Source organism: Neomonachus schauinslandi, chromosome 7 (genome assembly GCF_002201575.2).
Source record: "Neomonachus schauinslandi chromosome 7, ASM220157v2, whole genome shotgun sequence".
NCBI lineage: Eukaryota > Metazoa > Chordata > Mammalia > Carnivora > Phocidae > Neomonachus > Neomonachus schauinslandi.
The window spans coordinates 55505604-55523480 of NC_058409.1; the positions used below are offsets into that span (position 1 = coordinate 55505604).

General features: G+C 44.0%; 1 protein-coding gene across 10 annotated transcripts in view; it reads left to right on the forward strand.

Annotated features, from left to right (window-relative positions):
- The window catches only part of PDE8B (phosphodiesterase 8B), a 218585-nt gene that overhangs the window by 142026 nt on the left and 58682 nt on the right, over positions 1-17877 (forward strand). For 6 of the 10 annotated variants that reach the window (XM_021699983.1, XM_021699974.1, XM_021699992.1 and 3 more), the window contains one exon: positions 2016-2076. The exons of 3 other annotated variants lie outside the window; for them this stretch is intronic. In XM_021699983.1, coding sequence (XP_021555658.1) covers positions 2016-2076 — 61 coding nt within the window. The remainder of the gene's footprint in view (positions 1-2015; positions 2077-17877) is intronic. One more of the 10 variants, XM_044916702.1, reaches the window with a different exon arrangement.

The following is a 17877-nucleotide window of genomic DNA, read 5'->3' on the forward strand; positions in this document are numbered from 1 at the left end:
ATATCGTGGACGATTCCACATGGTTGGCAACAGCCCCCAGATGTGGCTTTCCCTCCCCCTCTCTGCTCCCGTTGATGGGCTTTACAAAGCATCTCCCCAGCTGCCCACCTTCGCCTGATCATCTGTGGTTCCATTATCCCCACTACCCCCTGAAGGAGCTGTGTTTAGGCCTTCCCCTGTCAAAATAACAACAAAACAACGGGGCTCACTGGCCTCAACCCTGCCCTGGGAGCCAGGCTTCCCTCCTTGAGGCACTGACTCTGTAGTGGTTCTCTCCGGGCTGGCTCTGGGCTTGTTCCCCAAGGCAGAGAGAGCCCTGGAGGTCATGGTTACACAGAGGAAGATGTGTTTGATTAGAACCTGAGGTGATCTGATTTCATTTAATCTCAGATTATCAGAGAAGACTATTCAAGAAGGTAAATATGCAATCTCTTTTCCTTCTCCCAGTTCAGTTTTGTGAGAGGGTTTACAAAGGCAAAGAGGATCCCCAAACAGTATGTCACGGAGGAGCCTTTAGTAAACTGGCTTGAAGGTCAACACTAGTTTCATAGCACAGTTTACAACGGACACATGCTGTCCTGTGATGTATTGGAAGAAGAGGTATGAGTTTTTCAGGCCAGTAACTGGAAGTGGAAAGTCCTGCCTGTGACTCTTAGGACTACCTGAGTTCCTTTCAAATTGTTGGGTGGTTAGAAAACAAAACATTCTGTAAAGTGAGCAAAATGCCTGGAAGTCATTTCCTCTCCAATTTTACTTGTTTGGTAAGTTTTGAAATTGTTACCCCTCAGTTCAGAGACCACTGTCTTGTATTTCCTGGCATTTAGCTTCCCTCTGGGTGGTGGGGCCCTGGCAGGCCTGACAAGGGTTATGAGCACAGAGAGAGGCCTCCGGGCCCCCTTGGCATGGCCATTTCCACCAGCGGTCTGTGCTCAGAGGCCATGATGGCTGTCACATTGGTGGTATTACCATCCTTAGACCGTCTTTTCAGAGAACTTGAGCTAAGATGGAGTGTGTGTGTGTGTGTGTGTGTGTGTGTGTGTGTGTGTGTGACCAGAATTCTTAGGTAACCAAGGACGAAGAGACCCTATTGCTTGGAATTTCTGTCAGAATGAGTTTTTCTGATCTTTCTGATTTTACAGATAAGAGAGTTCTTTTGTCTAGACACAGTGCTATTTTTCCCCGAGGTGTAGGCAGTGTACTATCAGGAAATTCTTATGAAAAGTAGGTAAATCTCTCCTCTTCCCGATTAGTGAAGCTCATTACAGAATAACTGATATTCTCTATGCTCTCTTCAGGGTCTTCTAGAGAAAGTTGAATCAAAGGAAGAGAGACAGGAGATTCTTTCCTATTCCTATAAAATCTCACATAGCCCCCTGGAATTCCTGGTTCCACTGTCAGTAGAAAAATCTACCTTGAACTGATTTTTGTGCCGGGCTGAGGCAGCTATAGTCTCTTTCTGGTCTCCCTTGTGGTCATGAGCTAGACTGTAGGCTGTCTGGGGATTCTGTCCATAACCTTGAATTAAGACGAGTTTTCTCTGCCTGAAAAATGGCATCATTGTGATGACCATTCTGTGAAAGAATATGGAATATTAATGTAAACACCATGGCCATGTAATTTGGTCATTGTCCGAATGAGTCTTCTGCTTTTTATATCAGCTGTAAAATTATTAGTGTCAGTGGAATTAAAACCAATTTTGTCTGGAGTAGCATTTCATCCTATCACTGAAGATGCCTAGGAGACAAGCTTCAGGCGTCTGTTGCAAGATGAAATACCCATTAGGAAAGTGCTTCTGAGCCAAATGTGACTAAAAGGGAAGCCCGGTTTCTGAAGGCATGTGTGGGCTCTGTATGAAAAATGGGTTTTCCGAAGACTACGTTTTGTTTGAAATTTAAATCTGCCCTAGAATGGACCCTGGGGTTTTGCTTTAAGAAATTCTGTTGATGTTTTCATTTGCTGATTTGTTGAATCATCTCCTATCTGACTCACTAATAACTGATCATTTATGTTATTAGGAAAATTAGGCATTTTGTCTCCCTCAAGAAACTGTGTTGTACCACTGACAATAATAAGCAGGTACGGTATTCAGTTTCCTTCCTTCGCTTTGTCAGCTTGACCATGCATTACGTTCTCACCATTGTTTTCTGCTTGTCTTTCTCCATAGCTTACTGTAGTTGTCAGTTTAGGAGGTTTATGGCAAAATTAGGCTCCTTTAACAAATAGTTAAAAAAAAAAATTTCCTCCAAGCTTCTGCTTTATTAGTAATGCACATCAGTTATGATTTAGCTTGTGGCCATGCAACTAAAGACTAATATATTAGAGCATAAAATTCTTCTTCCAAATAACTATTTTTTCCATCTTAATTTCTTAAATGAATGAAAAGCATATATGTATTTAAGCATTTCACTCCTACAAATTCTTATCAAAAACAATTGTTCCAAATTAGTAAAAATTAGTACTATGAGCACTATTTGTTTTTTACCATTTACATCATGTAGAACAATATATTAGAATCTTGTTTTCAGAGTAACAGAATTTTAATAAGTTGCTATGTTGAAGAACATTTAAAGATAGTTTTATCATAGAGAGCAATGCTGATAGTTTCTTTTTTAATTATACTTTTAATACTGGATTATGTGTATTTTCATGCTTTTAAGTTTATTGGTTAAAAGGTACTGAAGTAATTACCAGTGATCTATATTTGAAAACACAAGTATGACCTTTGATGTATATGGAGATTTTAAAAGAAGGGATAATATCTTAAAAGGATATGAAGGTCTTTGGAGCATAATACATTTTAGGGGAGCATATCGGGGAGTTGAGAGTGTGGGATTAGATGGTGGAGGCTGGCCAGGCAAGGAGAGGAACTGCTGGGTGATAGGACCAGTGGACGCCTGGGTTCCCCCACCTTGAGTAGGCAGCTTCCAGAGGGGAGGCGGGCATGGGTGCCATGAGCCTGTGCAGGACGTTCAGCTGGTGTCTCAGTCCATCGAAGATACCCGTGCCTCATCCTTTTTTTTTTTTAAATAATGACTCAATACTTGTATATATTGCAAAATTATCACTACAATAAGTCAAGTTAACATGCATCACTAGACATAAAATTTTTTCTTATAATGAGATCTTCTTTTGAGACCTATTCTCTTGGCAACTTTCAAATTTACATTACAGTGTTAACGAGTCACTGTGCTGTACATTATATCCCCATGACTTATATGTTTTATAAGTGGAAATCTGTACTTTTGATCCCCTTCACCCATTTCCCTCCCCACTCCTCTGCCCCCAGCCTGCCTCTTGGCAACCAACCTGTTCTCTGTATCTATATGATTGGTTTTTTGTTTCTGGTTTCAATTGTACATGTAAGTGATACCATACAGTATTTGTCTTCCTTCATCTATCTTATTTCACTTAGCATAATGACCTCAAGGTCCATCCATGTTGTCACACATAGCAAGATTTCCTTCTTTCTCATGGCTGAATAATGCTCCATTGTATGTATTTTCCACATTTTCTTTGTCCATTCATCCATCAGTGGACACTTAGGTTGTTTCTGGGTCTTGGCTGTTGTAAACCATGCTGCCATGAACCTAGGAATGTATATATCTTCTTGGGTTAGTGTTTTCCTTTCCTTTGGATAAATGTCCAGGAGTAAATTGCTAGAATATATGGTAATTCCATTTTAAATTTTTTGAGGAAGCTGCACAGTGCTGTGTCGGTATACATTCCCACCAACAGGGCATGAGGGTTCCCTTTTTTCCGTATCTTAGCCAACACGTTTCATTTCATAGCTTTTTGATAGTAGCCATTCTAACAGAGGTGAGTTGATTCCTCATTGTTACTGACTTGCATTGTCCTGATGACTAGTGATGTTGAGCCTTTTTGCATGTACCTGTTGGCCATCTTTATGTCTTCTTTGAAAAAAATGTCTATTTAGATCTTCTGCCAATTTTTAAGTCAGATTTTTTTTTGTTTTGCTATTGAGTTGTATGAGATCTTTATATATTTTGGATATTAACCCCTAACCTGATATGATTTGCTAGTATTTTCTCCCATTTGGTAGGTTGCCTTTTTATTTTGTTGATAGTCTCCATTGCTGTGCAGAAGCTTTTTAGTTTGATGGTAGTCTCAATTATTTATTTTTCTTTTGTTGCATTTGCTTTTGGTGTCATACCTGAAAAATCATAGCCAAGACTGATGTCAAAGAGCTTAGGCCCTGTGTTTCCTTCTAGGCGTTTTATTGTTTCAGATAATATATATGTTCAAATATTTCATCCACTTTGAGTTTATTTTTTCTGTATGGTCTAAGATAATGGGCCGCTTTCATTCTTTTGCATGTGGCAGTTAAGTTTTCCCAGTACCGTTTATTGAATAGATTATACCTTCCCCATTGTATATTGTTGGCTTGTCATAAATTAATTGACCACATATATGTGGGTTTATTTCTGGGCTCTCTATTCTGTTCCATTGATCTGTGTGTCTGTTTTTATGCCAACACCATACCGTTGGGATTACCATAGCTTTGTGATGTAGCTTGAAATCAGGGAGCATGATGCCTCCAGCTTTGTTCTTCTTTCTCAAGATTGATTTGGCTATTCACAGTATTCTAGAACAGCGAAGAGAATCGTGCTTTTTCTTAAGATTTAGTCCAACATAAAATGCCTCTTTCAACACTGAGAATTTCATTGAGAATCAGGAAGCTTTCACTTAATATCATCGTCACATAGAAAGGCAAGTCCTTGGGGACCTCTGGGAAAGGAAGGGACTTGACTTTCATAGAAAAATAAATTCTGCCAGCAGCAAAGTTGACACATTCCAGGAGGAAGGATGAGGTCTATGTGGGAGGTGACATGGGTGGAGGGAGAGGTGTAGGGCATCCTGGCGGCTCTTTAGAGACAAGCCACTGAACCCAAGCCAGTGCATGTCAACCTGTGACGGGTGGTGAAGCTGCTGTACAGTATGCAGGCCCACCTGGGCTCATTCACGCTCATGCCAGGCATGAGCCAAGTACAGTTCACGTCCAAAATCAAGCACAGCCTTCCCCTACCAACATAGGCTTGCTCCTCCTCCTTCCTCTCTTTATCGGTCAGTTGGACCCCCAGTCTCCTTACCACCAGTCTCCCTGCAACCACGTGTGCCCCAATTCTACCCATCCTTCGTGGTCCCTCCCGCGCAGTGTCGAGTGCCATCCCCATCCTCAAACCCCCACGTACCTTCTTTGCTGGGTATCACCCCCACCGTTACCACGGCCATTTGTGTGCCTAACTGCCCTCTCCTCTCTGGTGGGGTCACCAGTCTGTGCTTGTCTCAGTGAGCCCATCCTGCCCGGGGCAGAGTAGGTCCTGCAGCTGTGGGTCAGCTTGAATGGAATTGCATGTCAAGGTCCTGGCTTCCTGCCACCTTCAAACCCTTCCTGCTTCACAGAGGAAGGAGGCAATCCCTTAGTACAGAACTTAGGGATGCAGCATCGCAGGGCCACCTCTTTTCTGATGCTCTAAATAGAAACGTCTTCATTGCTGTGAATTAGCTGCTGTTCTGAGAAGAGTGGAGACGCAGAGCTCAGATACCTGAGCCATTGACGTCACCTAATGGTGCTGCACAGGCCTGGACAGACGCTTAGATTTTCCAATAACAAAGAATTTTTATGTCTCTGGCTAGCCACAGTGTTTTTCCTACTCATCTAAGGAGGCTGAAATGAACGGTGATGGGTCTGTGACGGGAAGGGCTCCCCAGAGGGTGGGAGCAGCCTGTCTGAAGGCGGTTCTGGCCGCACTGCTTTCTGGGGTTTAGCCTTGACGTCAAGATCCGCCCATGGGTTTGCATTTTAACAAGGAATGAAATTGTAAGCCAGGGTGCTATCTTCTGGTAGTGCCTGTCATCAGCACAAATCCCTTTTCCTGAGTGGACCCTGTAGCTTTTTGCCAAGGGGCTGGAAGTGCTTGGGGAGGTTTGGTGGCTGTAAACACCGTCTTCCCCCACACACACTTGCTCCCCAAATATGCCAGGGACGGTCTCTGCCCCAGAAGCCGTGGGGGTCACGGACAGATCAACAGGATACATTTCGAGAGCATGGTGCAGGGGAGGTAGGAACCAAGAGCAGGAGAAGCACAGAACACAGGACCAAAGGAGACTGGCTAGAATTTTTTTAGGTGTCATCTAGGACAAGAGGCAACAAATGATAACCTCCAGGCCGAGTGTGGTCAGTTTTGTATGTAAAGCTTTATTGGAATAGAGCCACACTTTGTGATGTCATGGTCCCTTTCCTACTTCAGCAGCAGAGAAGTTACTGCAGACGCTATGTGGCCCACAAAGCCTAAGATGTGTACTCTCTGGCCCTTCACAGAAAAAGTTTGCCAACCCCATTTCAAGAGGATAATTTTCTTTTTGGACTACCCACTTTGCTGGGCCCAGGACAGTCCGTCTGGCACCCCAGAAATGGCCCCCTCCATGCGCACACACACTTCTTTGGGCCCTTAGTTCGTGCCACCCCTGTACCCTGGTGCAGAGCCTGTCTCAACCCCTTTAGACCGGTAAGACACGAGGATCTGTTCCCTTCAGGCTTTTGCCTTTTCGTGAGGTCTAAATCCAAATCCAAATGCATGACTCAAAGTGGAATTTCACGGACCTGCTACCATGTTCCAGGAGTCAAGCTCATCCTGGGAAAGGAGGCTTCTAGATCCTGACTTCACACTACCTTCTCCTAAGCCGGCCTGGTCAAAGCAGAGGGGCCTCCCCACTGGCATCCCTACAGTGCCCACCCTTAGTGCATCCCCCATTCTCGCTTTTTCCTCCAGGCCTCGGCCACGGGAATACGGAGAGCACCGCCCTCCCAAAAGCCAGCGTGCCAGGGGCAGGTGTGGAGCCTGGGCAGAGACTACGGGAAGCCAGCGGGCAAGAGGGCTGTGGTGCAGTGTTGTGTGCTTAGGTCGGCTCCCCTGGGCCCTCTTCTCATGGATGGACGACTCCCGGGCCATGGAGAAGCCCCAGATTGGTGCAGAGGTTGCCTGTCCAGTAAGAGGAAGTCGTTAGATTTTGTGAAGTCAGGGAGCACAGGCATCCAATGAAGAGCTCCCGAAAATACTCCCTGTCGCACTGCGGTAGAGGAGGGGAGGGGCCGTGACCCGGCTCAGCGGAGGCCTGCGGCTTTCTGGCTAATCGGGGTTCCAAGACAAAGGCAGAGAGCCGTCTGACCTGCCTTCTGCACAGGACTTTCCAGACCCGGGGTGGGGAGAGGGGAGAGAAGGACCTGATTTTGGAATTCCACTGACAACCTCTGCATTCTCATTTAAGGGAAGAAAAGTTGTTTCAGCAATGAGAAAACCGGGAAGGACCTAATCTCTGAAAGAAGAATAGCTATTGAACTTGAATAAGTTAGGCTTAATGGAAAAACTTGTTTCTTCCATTGCAGACCAATGGGAGCATTGTCACAGCCTAACATCAGTCTGGGGACGGATGTTTGGGGGTCACTGCTTTGTTTTAAATACTGATTTATTTATGCGAGAGAGGGTAGTGGTGAGGGAGAGAAAAAGCAGACTCTGCACTAAGTGCGCCCGACACGGACTTGACGCAGGGCTCAACATCAACCCTGAGATCATGACCTGAGCTGAAATCAAGAGTTGGTTGCTTAACTGACTGAGCCATTCAGGCGCCCCTGAGGGTCATTGCTTTAAAAACACGTTCACCTATGTAACTTGTTTGAGAATAGTAGGAGCAGAAATGGGAGTGGAATTGTCCAAGTTTGCTGTGATGGAAACTTGCTTTGAGATCAATTTTGGGGGGTTCATTCATATTTTTATAGTCTGCTATTTAATCTTGAAATTGTAAAGATTAGGAAAAAAATAATAGAACTTTACTACAGTAATAATGCCCATGACTAAGCCTGTCAGAAGTGCCTAAAACAAGATACAAAGGGTATAGAGTGTCAGGGAGAAAGAAGAGGTCTTCAGGCTTGTGAAGGCTTTGTGTGGGGAAGGAGGGACGGGCCCTGAGGAAGGCAAAAACAGTGGGAAGTTTAAAGGAATCAGATTAGGCTCAACATTGGAAAGAATGATTAGAATGGACCAGGCCCCTGTGTAGTTTGTGGGTAGTGAGTTCATCACCAAGGGAGGTATTCAAATAGTAGATGGAGCACTCGGTAGGAAAAGCTGTCTGGGGAGGTCACTCACTGGCCAGAGGGTAGACTAGATCGCTGGTTCTCCAAGTGTGGTTCCCTGGAGCAGCAGCGGCCCTGGGAGTTGGCTAGACCTGAGAAGTCCAAGGGTAGGGCCTGGACAGTCGGTTTTAACAAGCCCTCCCCATGGTGCTGATTCATGCTGAAGTTGAAGAGCAACTGGACAAGATGAGTGGCTGCCAGGCTCTAATACTATGAACTCGGATCACTGTTTCATGGATAGGGTCTCTTCTGGGTTAAATCTAGTCAGAAAAGATTTCTTTTCCACTTCTGGCCATCCAGCCCTCCTCCCCTCCTGAGTACAGGGACCCTGACCCACACTGCTCAGGACATTGCATTGCAGAGGACCCCCAGCTCTGCTCCAGCCACTCCCAGCCTGTGCCCTCGACTTGCACGTCCAGTCCTGAAATGTGGCTAGTTAGAGACAGGCTCCAGGTATAGACCGTGTGCTCAATTTCAGAGTCTTAGTATGGACAAGAATGTAAATTATCTCATTAAAAGTATCATAGTCTTGTATTGATGCCATGTGACAATATCTTGTACATATTATACCTAAAATATTACTCAAATTAATTTTGCCTGTTTTTACTTTTTAATGTGGCTGCTAGAAAATGTACAATCACACACGTGGTTTGGATTTGTGGCTCACGCAGGATTTCTGTGGGACAGCTGGTCTAGCTATTCCCTCCCCTGTCAAATCTTACCCTGAATCCCGCTTCCCTTTGACAGGTGCCGAGGGCCAACGGGCTGTGCATATAGTCTAGTTCGTGCCAGTGAGTCAGCAGCAGATCCCATGAGATGAAGCTGTGATCCATTCTCTGGGCCCCTGAGGATGCTCTCCCTATTGCAGGAAGATGATCTGATGGGCACTTAAGCAGACCTTAAGGGAACACTTTTGTTTGGGGAGATGTGGGGCATCTTTTCATTAGTTCTCAAACTGCGAACAGAAAGTTAGCTCTCACTTTTAGAGTTCTTGGGTGGACAGTGGGAACCCGGGTGCCTTGCCCACTGGCAGCTTCCTGCCCACTGCCCCCAGACCCATTCCCATTTCCTAGCCCAAGACTGGTCTTCTCTTGGGTCTGTCCTTGCCCTTCATTGCCCCTAGGCCTCTATTCTTTCCATGTTTGCCAACTTCTGTTCCCCCTAATCCTTTCCTTCCCGGTAAGTGGCTTAGCCAATAGGCTTTTCGTGATTTTTGGACTTGTCCTCTAGGGTGTGGCAGAACAGTGTCCTTAATGCTAAGACAGTCTCATAGCTCATGGTATTCTCTATAAAACAGAAGAAGTGGCTGGTGCAGGCAACCAGGGGAGACAGGCACCCAGAATCCTGGGATGGTTTCTGCTCATTGCTAATCCCTAGTGATAAAAATGTTTGAATTTGTCCTAAATGCCCAATATTTGAGATCCGTCTCATGTTTTTAATGGCATCAACTGTTTGCAGCTTCCTTGTCCTTCAGCACTCAACCCAGCTTCTCCTCCAAGAAAACTTCCAGAACCCGCCAGCCATATCTCCCCCAAACCTGCCATGAGGGGACAGTGATGTTTCTCTTCTGCATCACCCATCGGACTGTTAATTTTATCCTGCTTTGGATCAGTTCTCACCTTGGGGAAGGGACGCCACCGTGTGTGCCCTGTAGACATCCAGAAATTATTTTGAAAACTAATTTTGACTCTCTAGCACAGTAACCTTTGGAAAGTCTAGGAATTAAAGCTGAAGCTTCTGTCTAGTTCCAAATTAGTATTACGTGTAGCATGTTGATCTCTCTGGAGCTAATATGTCTCATGTGCTGTTAACTATTTTCCATGTTTTTCCAAGGCACACATCCAAGTTTAACTTCTTAAAAGGAAGTTGGAGAAAAAGGGAACTGCAGTTGAAAACATGACCTCAGTTATCCCTGGAAGTACCTATTCACATTTAGAAATGTTTGTGTCATCAGCGTATTAGCATGATGCTGAGTTTGTGCACATGGACTTGACTCACAGTAGATGCTCCAAATATTTGTCGATGTATTTGCTAAAGCCACTAAGTAAACAAAACTTTTCCGTTTAGCTTTAGTACATATTTACATGAAGCTATTTAAAGAAAGGCCTCTGATGTTGCAAAACCACAATTTTTCCTGAGAACTACATTGAAACTGCCAAAGCTTGAACTGACATAAACGGAGTACCTGCTGCATGCCTGAGGGAGCAGAGCCTCACTAGGAGGTCCCAGCGGGGAACAGGGACAGGCAGGGACACTGTGGATGCAGAGATGGAATTACATGTGCGGGAAAGTCTTGGGGCAGAGGAGAGGAGAGACACAGCTCTGTGGCTGGCATTGCAGGTGGCTGCCGTGGCCAACCATGAAGGGCCGCTGGGGTCTGAAGCTGAGAGGGAGTTAGTTCCCTGGCTCACGAGCTGGAGGGTGAACCTGGAACATTCAGAGCATGCAGGCGTACATTGAGCACTGTGGGGGAGCAGGTAGACACAGGTGCCCTCACCCTGTCAGGGCAGCTCGGCGCTGTGTGGTCAGCAGGACTGCAGGCCCCAGGGCTGTCCGCCCTGCATGGTGATGGGGTTCCTTTGCACTGTCCACGCTCTCATCCTGTTCTCTCTGCCACCACAGTAGGTGTTTGGCCCATGTTGGGGACAGATAGGAGGATGGGCAAAACAGAGGGAGGGGAAAGTCTGAGGTGCCGGTCAAGTTATCCACTGTGTGAAACTGTCAGTACCTCTCACTAGAGGTAGCCCAGCCCCGCTCCCGGGGGGGAGGCGTCGGCACGCAGAAAAACCAGTTTGACTTAGGAAACAGGCAGTAAATAGGCATAGACACATTTAAGACCACTAGGATTTAAAGAGGAGATACTATGTTGGCCTTTGAGGAGAAGGGATTTTTTTTTTTCTCCTAAATTTAACTGAACTTCTAAAGGCTGCGTTTTTATTTATTTGTCATTCAGGCTATTGGAAGATTCTGCTCACTATGCAGACTTAGACTAATTGGGCCCAAGAGACTTTCATGTTATCTTAGACCTGATGGTTAAAAGTTTTATTTACTTACTTTTTTTATGCAATTTATGGATATTAGCACTATCTGGAAATTTTTTGTTTTCTGAAGCAACAGCTGGTGGCTGACTCCTCAGAAGGAATTAACTGACTTCACATTGAGCAATTCTCAGTTGTAGGCATGCTTGGCCTAAGCTGGGCATTCATTCATCCGCGGAGTGAGCATCAGTTGCCCCCAGGCGCTCTGGCCCAGTGGAAGTCACAAGGCCGGATGAGGCTGAGGAACCAGGTTTCTCCCCACATCCACTTCTGCTGAAGTCTTTGGGTGGCTAATGGGACCCCCCCCCCGCATCCAGTCAGTCACCCTTACCCTAAACCGGGGAACCCCCTTCAGCACACTTCCTTTCTTGCGTCTCCAGCATCCTAGAAGCCACTTAGTCTGAAGAGTGCGTCTTCCTCACCGCTCTTGACTCCCTACCCTGCTCCTCATCCCGCTGTAAGTCTGGTTGTCTTGCTCCAGCTTCCGGTCCGCTCTCTGCCTCCATTGCCAGGTGTCCCGGCACCAGCTCATTCAGGCTCAGGAGAACTGATGGTTTCATTTTCTGTGTGAGCAAGTTGTTAAGACCCCCATTATTAAACATTTAGATTACGGAAGCATGCAGTCTATTTTTTCAAAACTAGTAAGTCCTCAAAATCCATCGCTGCTTCAGTGTGTTACCACATTGTACTATTAGCTATGCTCTTAAGGTCATTGACGTTTTGTCTCGTCTGTGTGACAGAAAGACCACATGAAGCTGTGCTGCCACGTTCAACGACATCATGTTGGTAGCTTCAAACAGCCAGGCTGGGAGTCTGTTTAGACCAGGGAAATTGGCAAACACTACAAATCAGGACTTTTCTTGTTTTGTTTTGTTTTTATGTTTAGATAAAACCTGCTTAGTTTATTATTTAAGTGCTCCTTTTAATACCATTACAATGAAGAAAGACAATGAATGGGCACCCCCTCCCTCTCCGAGCAATGTTTATGTACGTATATGTTAGCTATTTATGTCTTGAAATTCATTCTATAACAACATGAACCCACAGTAAATTCTGAACAGAGAAACTCATTGTAGGGAAATATGATCAGGAAAGGTATGTTTGAGTGGACAAAACCCAGAAACTTTTAATCCGTACTTGTGGCTTAATCTAGATCACAGTACATCTGTATTGGTTCAGTTTTTTTCACTGAGGTAAAATCGACCTATAACATTGTATAGTTTTAGGTGTACAGCATAATGATTTGATATATGCGTGAATTGCAAAATGGTCTCCACAGTAAATTTAGTTAATATTCCTCACCACACAGCTAAAATATTCTTTCTTATGAGAACATTTAAAATCTACGCTCTCAGTAACTTTCAAACATGCAACACAGTATTGTTAATTACAGTCACCGTGCCATGCATTATATCCTCAGGACTTACTTATCTTATAACTGGAACTTTGTATCTTTTAACCACCTTCACCCAGTTCACCCACTCCCTGCTTGTAGCAACCACCAGTCTGTTCTCTGTATCTGTGAGATCGGGGGTTTGGTTTGGTTTATAGATTCCACATATAGGTGAGATAATATGGTGATATGGGGTTATTCTTGCTCTGTCTGGCTAATTTCATGTGCCGTACTGTCTCAGGGTCCATCCATATTGTCGCAAATGGCAAGATTTCCTTCTTTTATTCAATTGTATATATGTTTCCCATTTTCTTTATCTGTTCATCAGTTGATGGACACATAGGTTGTTTACATATATTGGCTACTGGAAATAATGCTACAGTGAACAGGGGATATATATCTTGTCAGAGAGTGATTTCATTTCTTTCTAATAAAAACCCAGAAGTGGAATTGCCAGATCATATGGTAGTTCTATTTTTAATTTTTTGAGTAATCTCTACACTGTTTTCCATTGTGGCTGCACCAGTTTACATTTCCAACAGCATAAAAGTGTTCCCTTTTCTCCACATCCTCTCATACACTTGTAATTTTTTGTCTTTTAAGTAATTACAGTTCTAACAGGCATGAGTTCATACCTCACAGTGGCTTTGATTTCTATTTCCCTGAGGAATGTTGATGTTGAGCATCTTTTCACGTACCTGTTGGCCATCTGTATGTCATTCTTAGAAAGATGTCTATCTAGATCTTCTGTCCATTTAAAAAATCAATCAGATTGTTTGCTATCGAGTTGTATGAGTTTGTTATATATTTTTAGGTGTTAACCCCTTATCAGATAGGTGACTAGGAAATATTCCATAGATTGACTTTTCATTCTGTTCATGGTTTCCTTTGCTGTGCAGAAACTTTTTAGTTTGCTGTAGTCCCAATTGTTTGTTTTTCTTTTGTTACCTTTGCTTTTGGTGTCACATCCAAAATACCATCATCCAGACAGATGTCAAGATTCTGATGTTCTGATTTTTCTTCTAGGAGTTTGATGGTTTCAGATCTTATATTTAAGTCTTGAATCCATTTTCAGTTGATTTTTGTGTATGGTCTAAGATGGGGATACAGTTTCATTCCTTTGCATGTGGCTGTCCAGTATTCACAGACCACTCACTGAAGAGACTGTCCTTTCCGCATTGTATATTCTTGGTTCCTTTGTCATACATTAATTAATTATATATTTGTAGGTTTATTTCTGGGCTCTCTATTCTGATCCATTGATCTGTGTGTTTATTTTAATGCCAACAATATACTGTTTTGAATACTATAGCTTTGTAATACACTTTGAAATTGGGGAGCATGATGACTCCAGCTTTGTTCTTTCTCAAGATTGCTTTGGCTCTTTGGGGTCTTTTGTGCTTCCATATAAATATTAGGATTGTTCTATTCTGTGAAGTTACCATTGGAATTTTGACAAGGCAGCATGTTAAGAACTATGTCTGTTACAGTCCTGTAGGATTTGCAAAAATAAGTCCCAGTGGCCACGGAGCTGAGTGATCAAGGCGTGTCCCTGAGTGACAGCCACAAAAACCAGGGTGCCGTATATGTGCACATGCTCCTTTCTGGGAGATACCAGTGACATGAGGCAAGACAGAGGAAGAGTGGAAAGACAGTGTCTGCCAGCCTCCCAGTCTCTGGAGAATATTGCAGTCAGCGCATAGATGTGTGTTAAATTAGAAGTCTGCTGCTTGGGGCGCCTGGGTGGCTCAGTCATTAAGCATCTGCCTTCAGCTCAGGTCATAATCCCAGGGTCCTGGGATGGAGTCCCACATCAGGCTCCCTGCTCACTGGGGAGTCTGCTTCTCCTTCTCCCTCTATCCTTTCCCCGTTCTCAAATAAATAAAATCTTAAAAAAAAAAAAAAGAGAGAAGCCTGCCCCTCAAGCCGAAGCTTTTAAGATAAGCAAATAGGCCTCTTTCCCAGAGAGATTGGGTGCTTTCAGTTTGCTGTCTATGTTCTGGGCCCTAGATGTTAACCACCATGAGTCTGCATGATCCCCTTAAGAACTATTAGTTCTCTCTAGCATTGTGGGTCTCAAGCATGTGAGCCCCATTGGCTTACAAAACTAGATCTTTTGTGTGTCCATCTCTCAGGTGGAAGGAAGTCTTAAAAGTTGAGGTGCCAGGTTTGGGATTCAGACCCTTCACTGCACAGAGATAAGCTGGAAACTGAATTTCCTCCTGATTGTGTGTTGACCCACTGAGGGCGAGGCTAATGGCAGGATTCCTTCTCAGCTTCTCCTACCCACTTTGATGTAGGTTTTTTCTCCTTGTTTGCCTGATGTATAGGCATTGTTCAGCTCATTTCAGGATTTCTTTCAGAGGTGATTGTTTCATATGTAGTCATAGACTTAGTGTGTCTGTGGGAGAAGGTAAGTTCTGGAATCTCCTATGTCACTTTCTTAAACCTAAAAATTCCCAAGACTTATTTTTTGGTTGATTTTCTAGACTTAAAAAAAGTGGTGGAGAAAAATGTTAATAATACAGCTTAAATTTAAATGCACATCAAATTTGTAGCAGTTTCATTGTGAATAGCAGAAAAAATTAAAGAAATATTCCTCCCGTATTCAGAAACTATTACATGATTCAGCAAAGAAGGTGTTCACATCATTAACAAACGAGTGGAGTGCCTCTGCATCTGTTACCTTTCATCTTATGGCTTAATGTAAGTGAAAATGTCAACTCCTATTCATGTTGAACCTCTACTCATTCATCAGTTGAAACCATTGCTAGGCTGCTCATATAAGAGGTCAGCAAAAAGCCAAAAAACTGTTTGGAGAGAATCAATTGGCTGTATAGAATTTATGGTAAGAATATTTTATATTTTAGTATTTAGGAATTGCTGCACATCTTTTATGTCAAGTTGGCAAATTTTTTTCTTGAAGGATCAGAAGGTATATATTTGAGGCCCTACAGTCTCTATCACAACTACCCCACTCTTCCCCTATAGCAGGAAAGCAGCCGTCACCCAATCATGATATGTGAGTAAATGAGCCAGGCTATGGTATAATAAAATTATATTTACAAAACCAGGCAAAAATATATTTACAAAGTCCCTGGGCCATAGTTTACTGACCTCTTTAATCAGTAGTATTTACAGTAAACTTAGATGTGGATATTTATGGCATTTTTCAGAGAGCCAGTTGGTAAATCTTGACTGGCATGCTATCCGGGCCACAGTCCCCATTCTGAAGGATCTCCTAGTAGCTCATCATCCTCTAAAAAAAAATAAATAATATAAATTAAAAAATAGGGGGACTAGGTGGCTTAGTCAGTTAAGCATCCGACTCTTGATTTCGGCTCAGGTCTTGATCTCAGGGTCATGAATTCGGGCCCTACATTGGGCTCCATGCTGGGCGTGGACCCTACTTAAAACAAATAAATAGATAAATAAAATCACAACACCTCTTTCAGGAGCACACAAAGTGTTCTGTCATCCTGTCTTTGCCTACTGCCTGTGTCATTCACTGCCATTCTGCTCAGCCACACCAAGCTCCTTGTAGTTCCCTGCAGCATACCCAGCCTTTCCTTCGCTCTGGGCACTGTACTTTTCCATCTGTCTAGCCTGCTCTTCGTTCCTCCTGTCCTCCCGGAGAACCCTTTCTCACCTGGTCCAGGTCATATTTCTCTCTGATTTTCCCCAACCACTCTCTCTTCTTGTCTACAGAGGGCATCTAGTACTTCCCCCACTGGATCCAGCTCATCAAGGGTGACATCATGTCTCAGTGCCCTACATCCCCATCTCCCACTGATGCTACCTGAACCCAGGAAATAGTTGATGAGTGGAGCTTGCTAAGGATCTTACATTTTAATAATCTTAAGATGTATCCTATATTGAACACTTTGTATCCCTTACTCTGCAAGTGATTTTCATACACTAACTCCTGTAATAATCAGTGTACCTCCGTGAGGTAGATACTATGATGCCCATTCTACAAATGAAGAAACTGAGGTTTGAAGTGGTTAAGCAACCTGTCCAGGTTTTACACTGGATTCAAATTCTAAGTAGTTAGCATATATAAAAGAAATTATAAAAGAAATATTAGGTGCATGTCTGAGCAGTCACATGAGAGAAATGCTACCCTTACTTGGGAAGCTGGGGACTACTTAATGAAGAAGGTGTTGATTGAGGTGAGCTAGAATTTATCCTTATAGAGAGAAGAAACCCATGCAGAAGAAAAAGGGCAACCAGAGACAGGAGAAGCAAGAACGGTTAGATTTGGCTTGATCCCTTTATGCCTTACAGCGTGGGGGAGATGAAGCTAGGGGTAAAGTTGGGGCTTGGATGCTCAGCTGCCCACCTGCCTACCTGCCTTTGCCTAGATTCCTCTGAGCATCCATATCCTCCTCCAGGTGCTTCAGGGTCCAGAGCCATCCCGATGGCTGTTTGGAGTGGAGTAAATTAGACCATGTACTCCTTGCAGCAATCCAACCTCTATTTACCGATGAAATCAAGTTTATATGAGCATCTGACAAGTCATGTGAGAAGTTACAGCAGGACAGTTTGGGGGTCTGTGTAGAACGCTAAAAGGTGACGGCACAAAATGTCTCTAGAGGAGCTGTTGCCCTCTCCTTGGGAAAGCTGGAGCCTCCGACTTCTGCGGCTAGTTTAAGGCCATTGGGGCGCCTCATCCCACGGCCGAGGGCAGGTTAGGCGTGGTGGTAGGTGTACATTGTGTGTTGTCAGTTCTCACTGCAGCATTCCAAAACTTCTCTGCCCATTGTATTTTGGAGTCATGCAGCCAATCAAAACTGAAAACGCAGCCATAGTGGGGCACCTGGCTGGCTCAGTCAGCAGAGCACGTGACTCTTGATTCGGGGTTGTGAGTTCAAGCCCCACGTTGGGCCTAGAGCTTACTTAAAAAAACAAAAACAAAAACAAAACCTAACCATAGGAACTCAAGCATCTTTGCTGAAAGGATCTGTTGTTTCAATTGTGGTCAGAGCAGTGTTCATCCTGGAGAATTTTACTCAAGCTTCTGGGCCTTCAAATATGTGGTGCCTTATTTAGAGAATTTTTAAGAACAAAATTCCAGTAAGGATGGGCTCCTTCACTGCCATTGCTGGAAAAAGAAGTGAGGAGGAGGAGGAGGAATAATTTGGAGGGTTTTCCATTAAACTTGTTCCGCCCCATTCGGGAGAAATTTGAGTCTTGAAGTCAACTTCTTGCCCAGATTTCCTGAATTTCTGGTGAGGATCTCAGAGCTGAGCTCCAGGAGACTGGAGGAAGTAAGCATTTATTCCTCTTCTTATTGG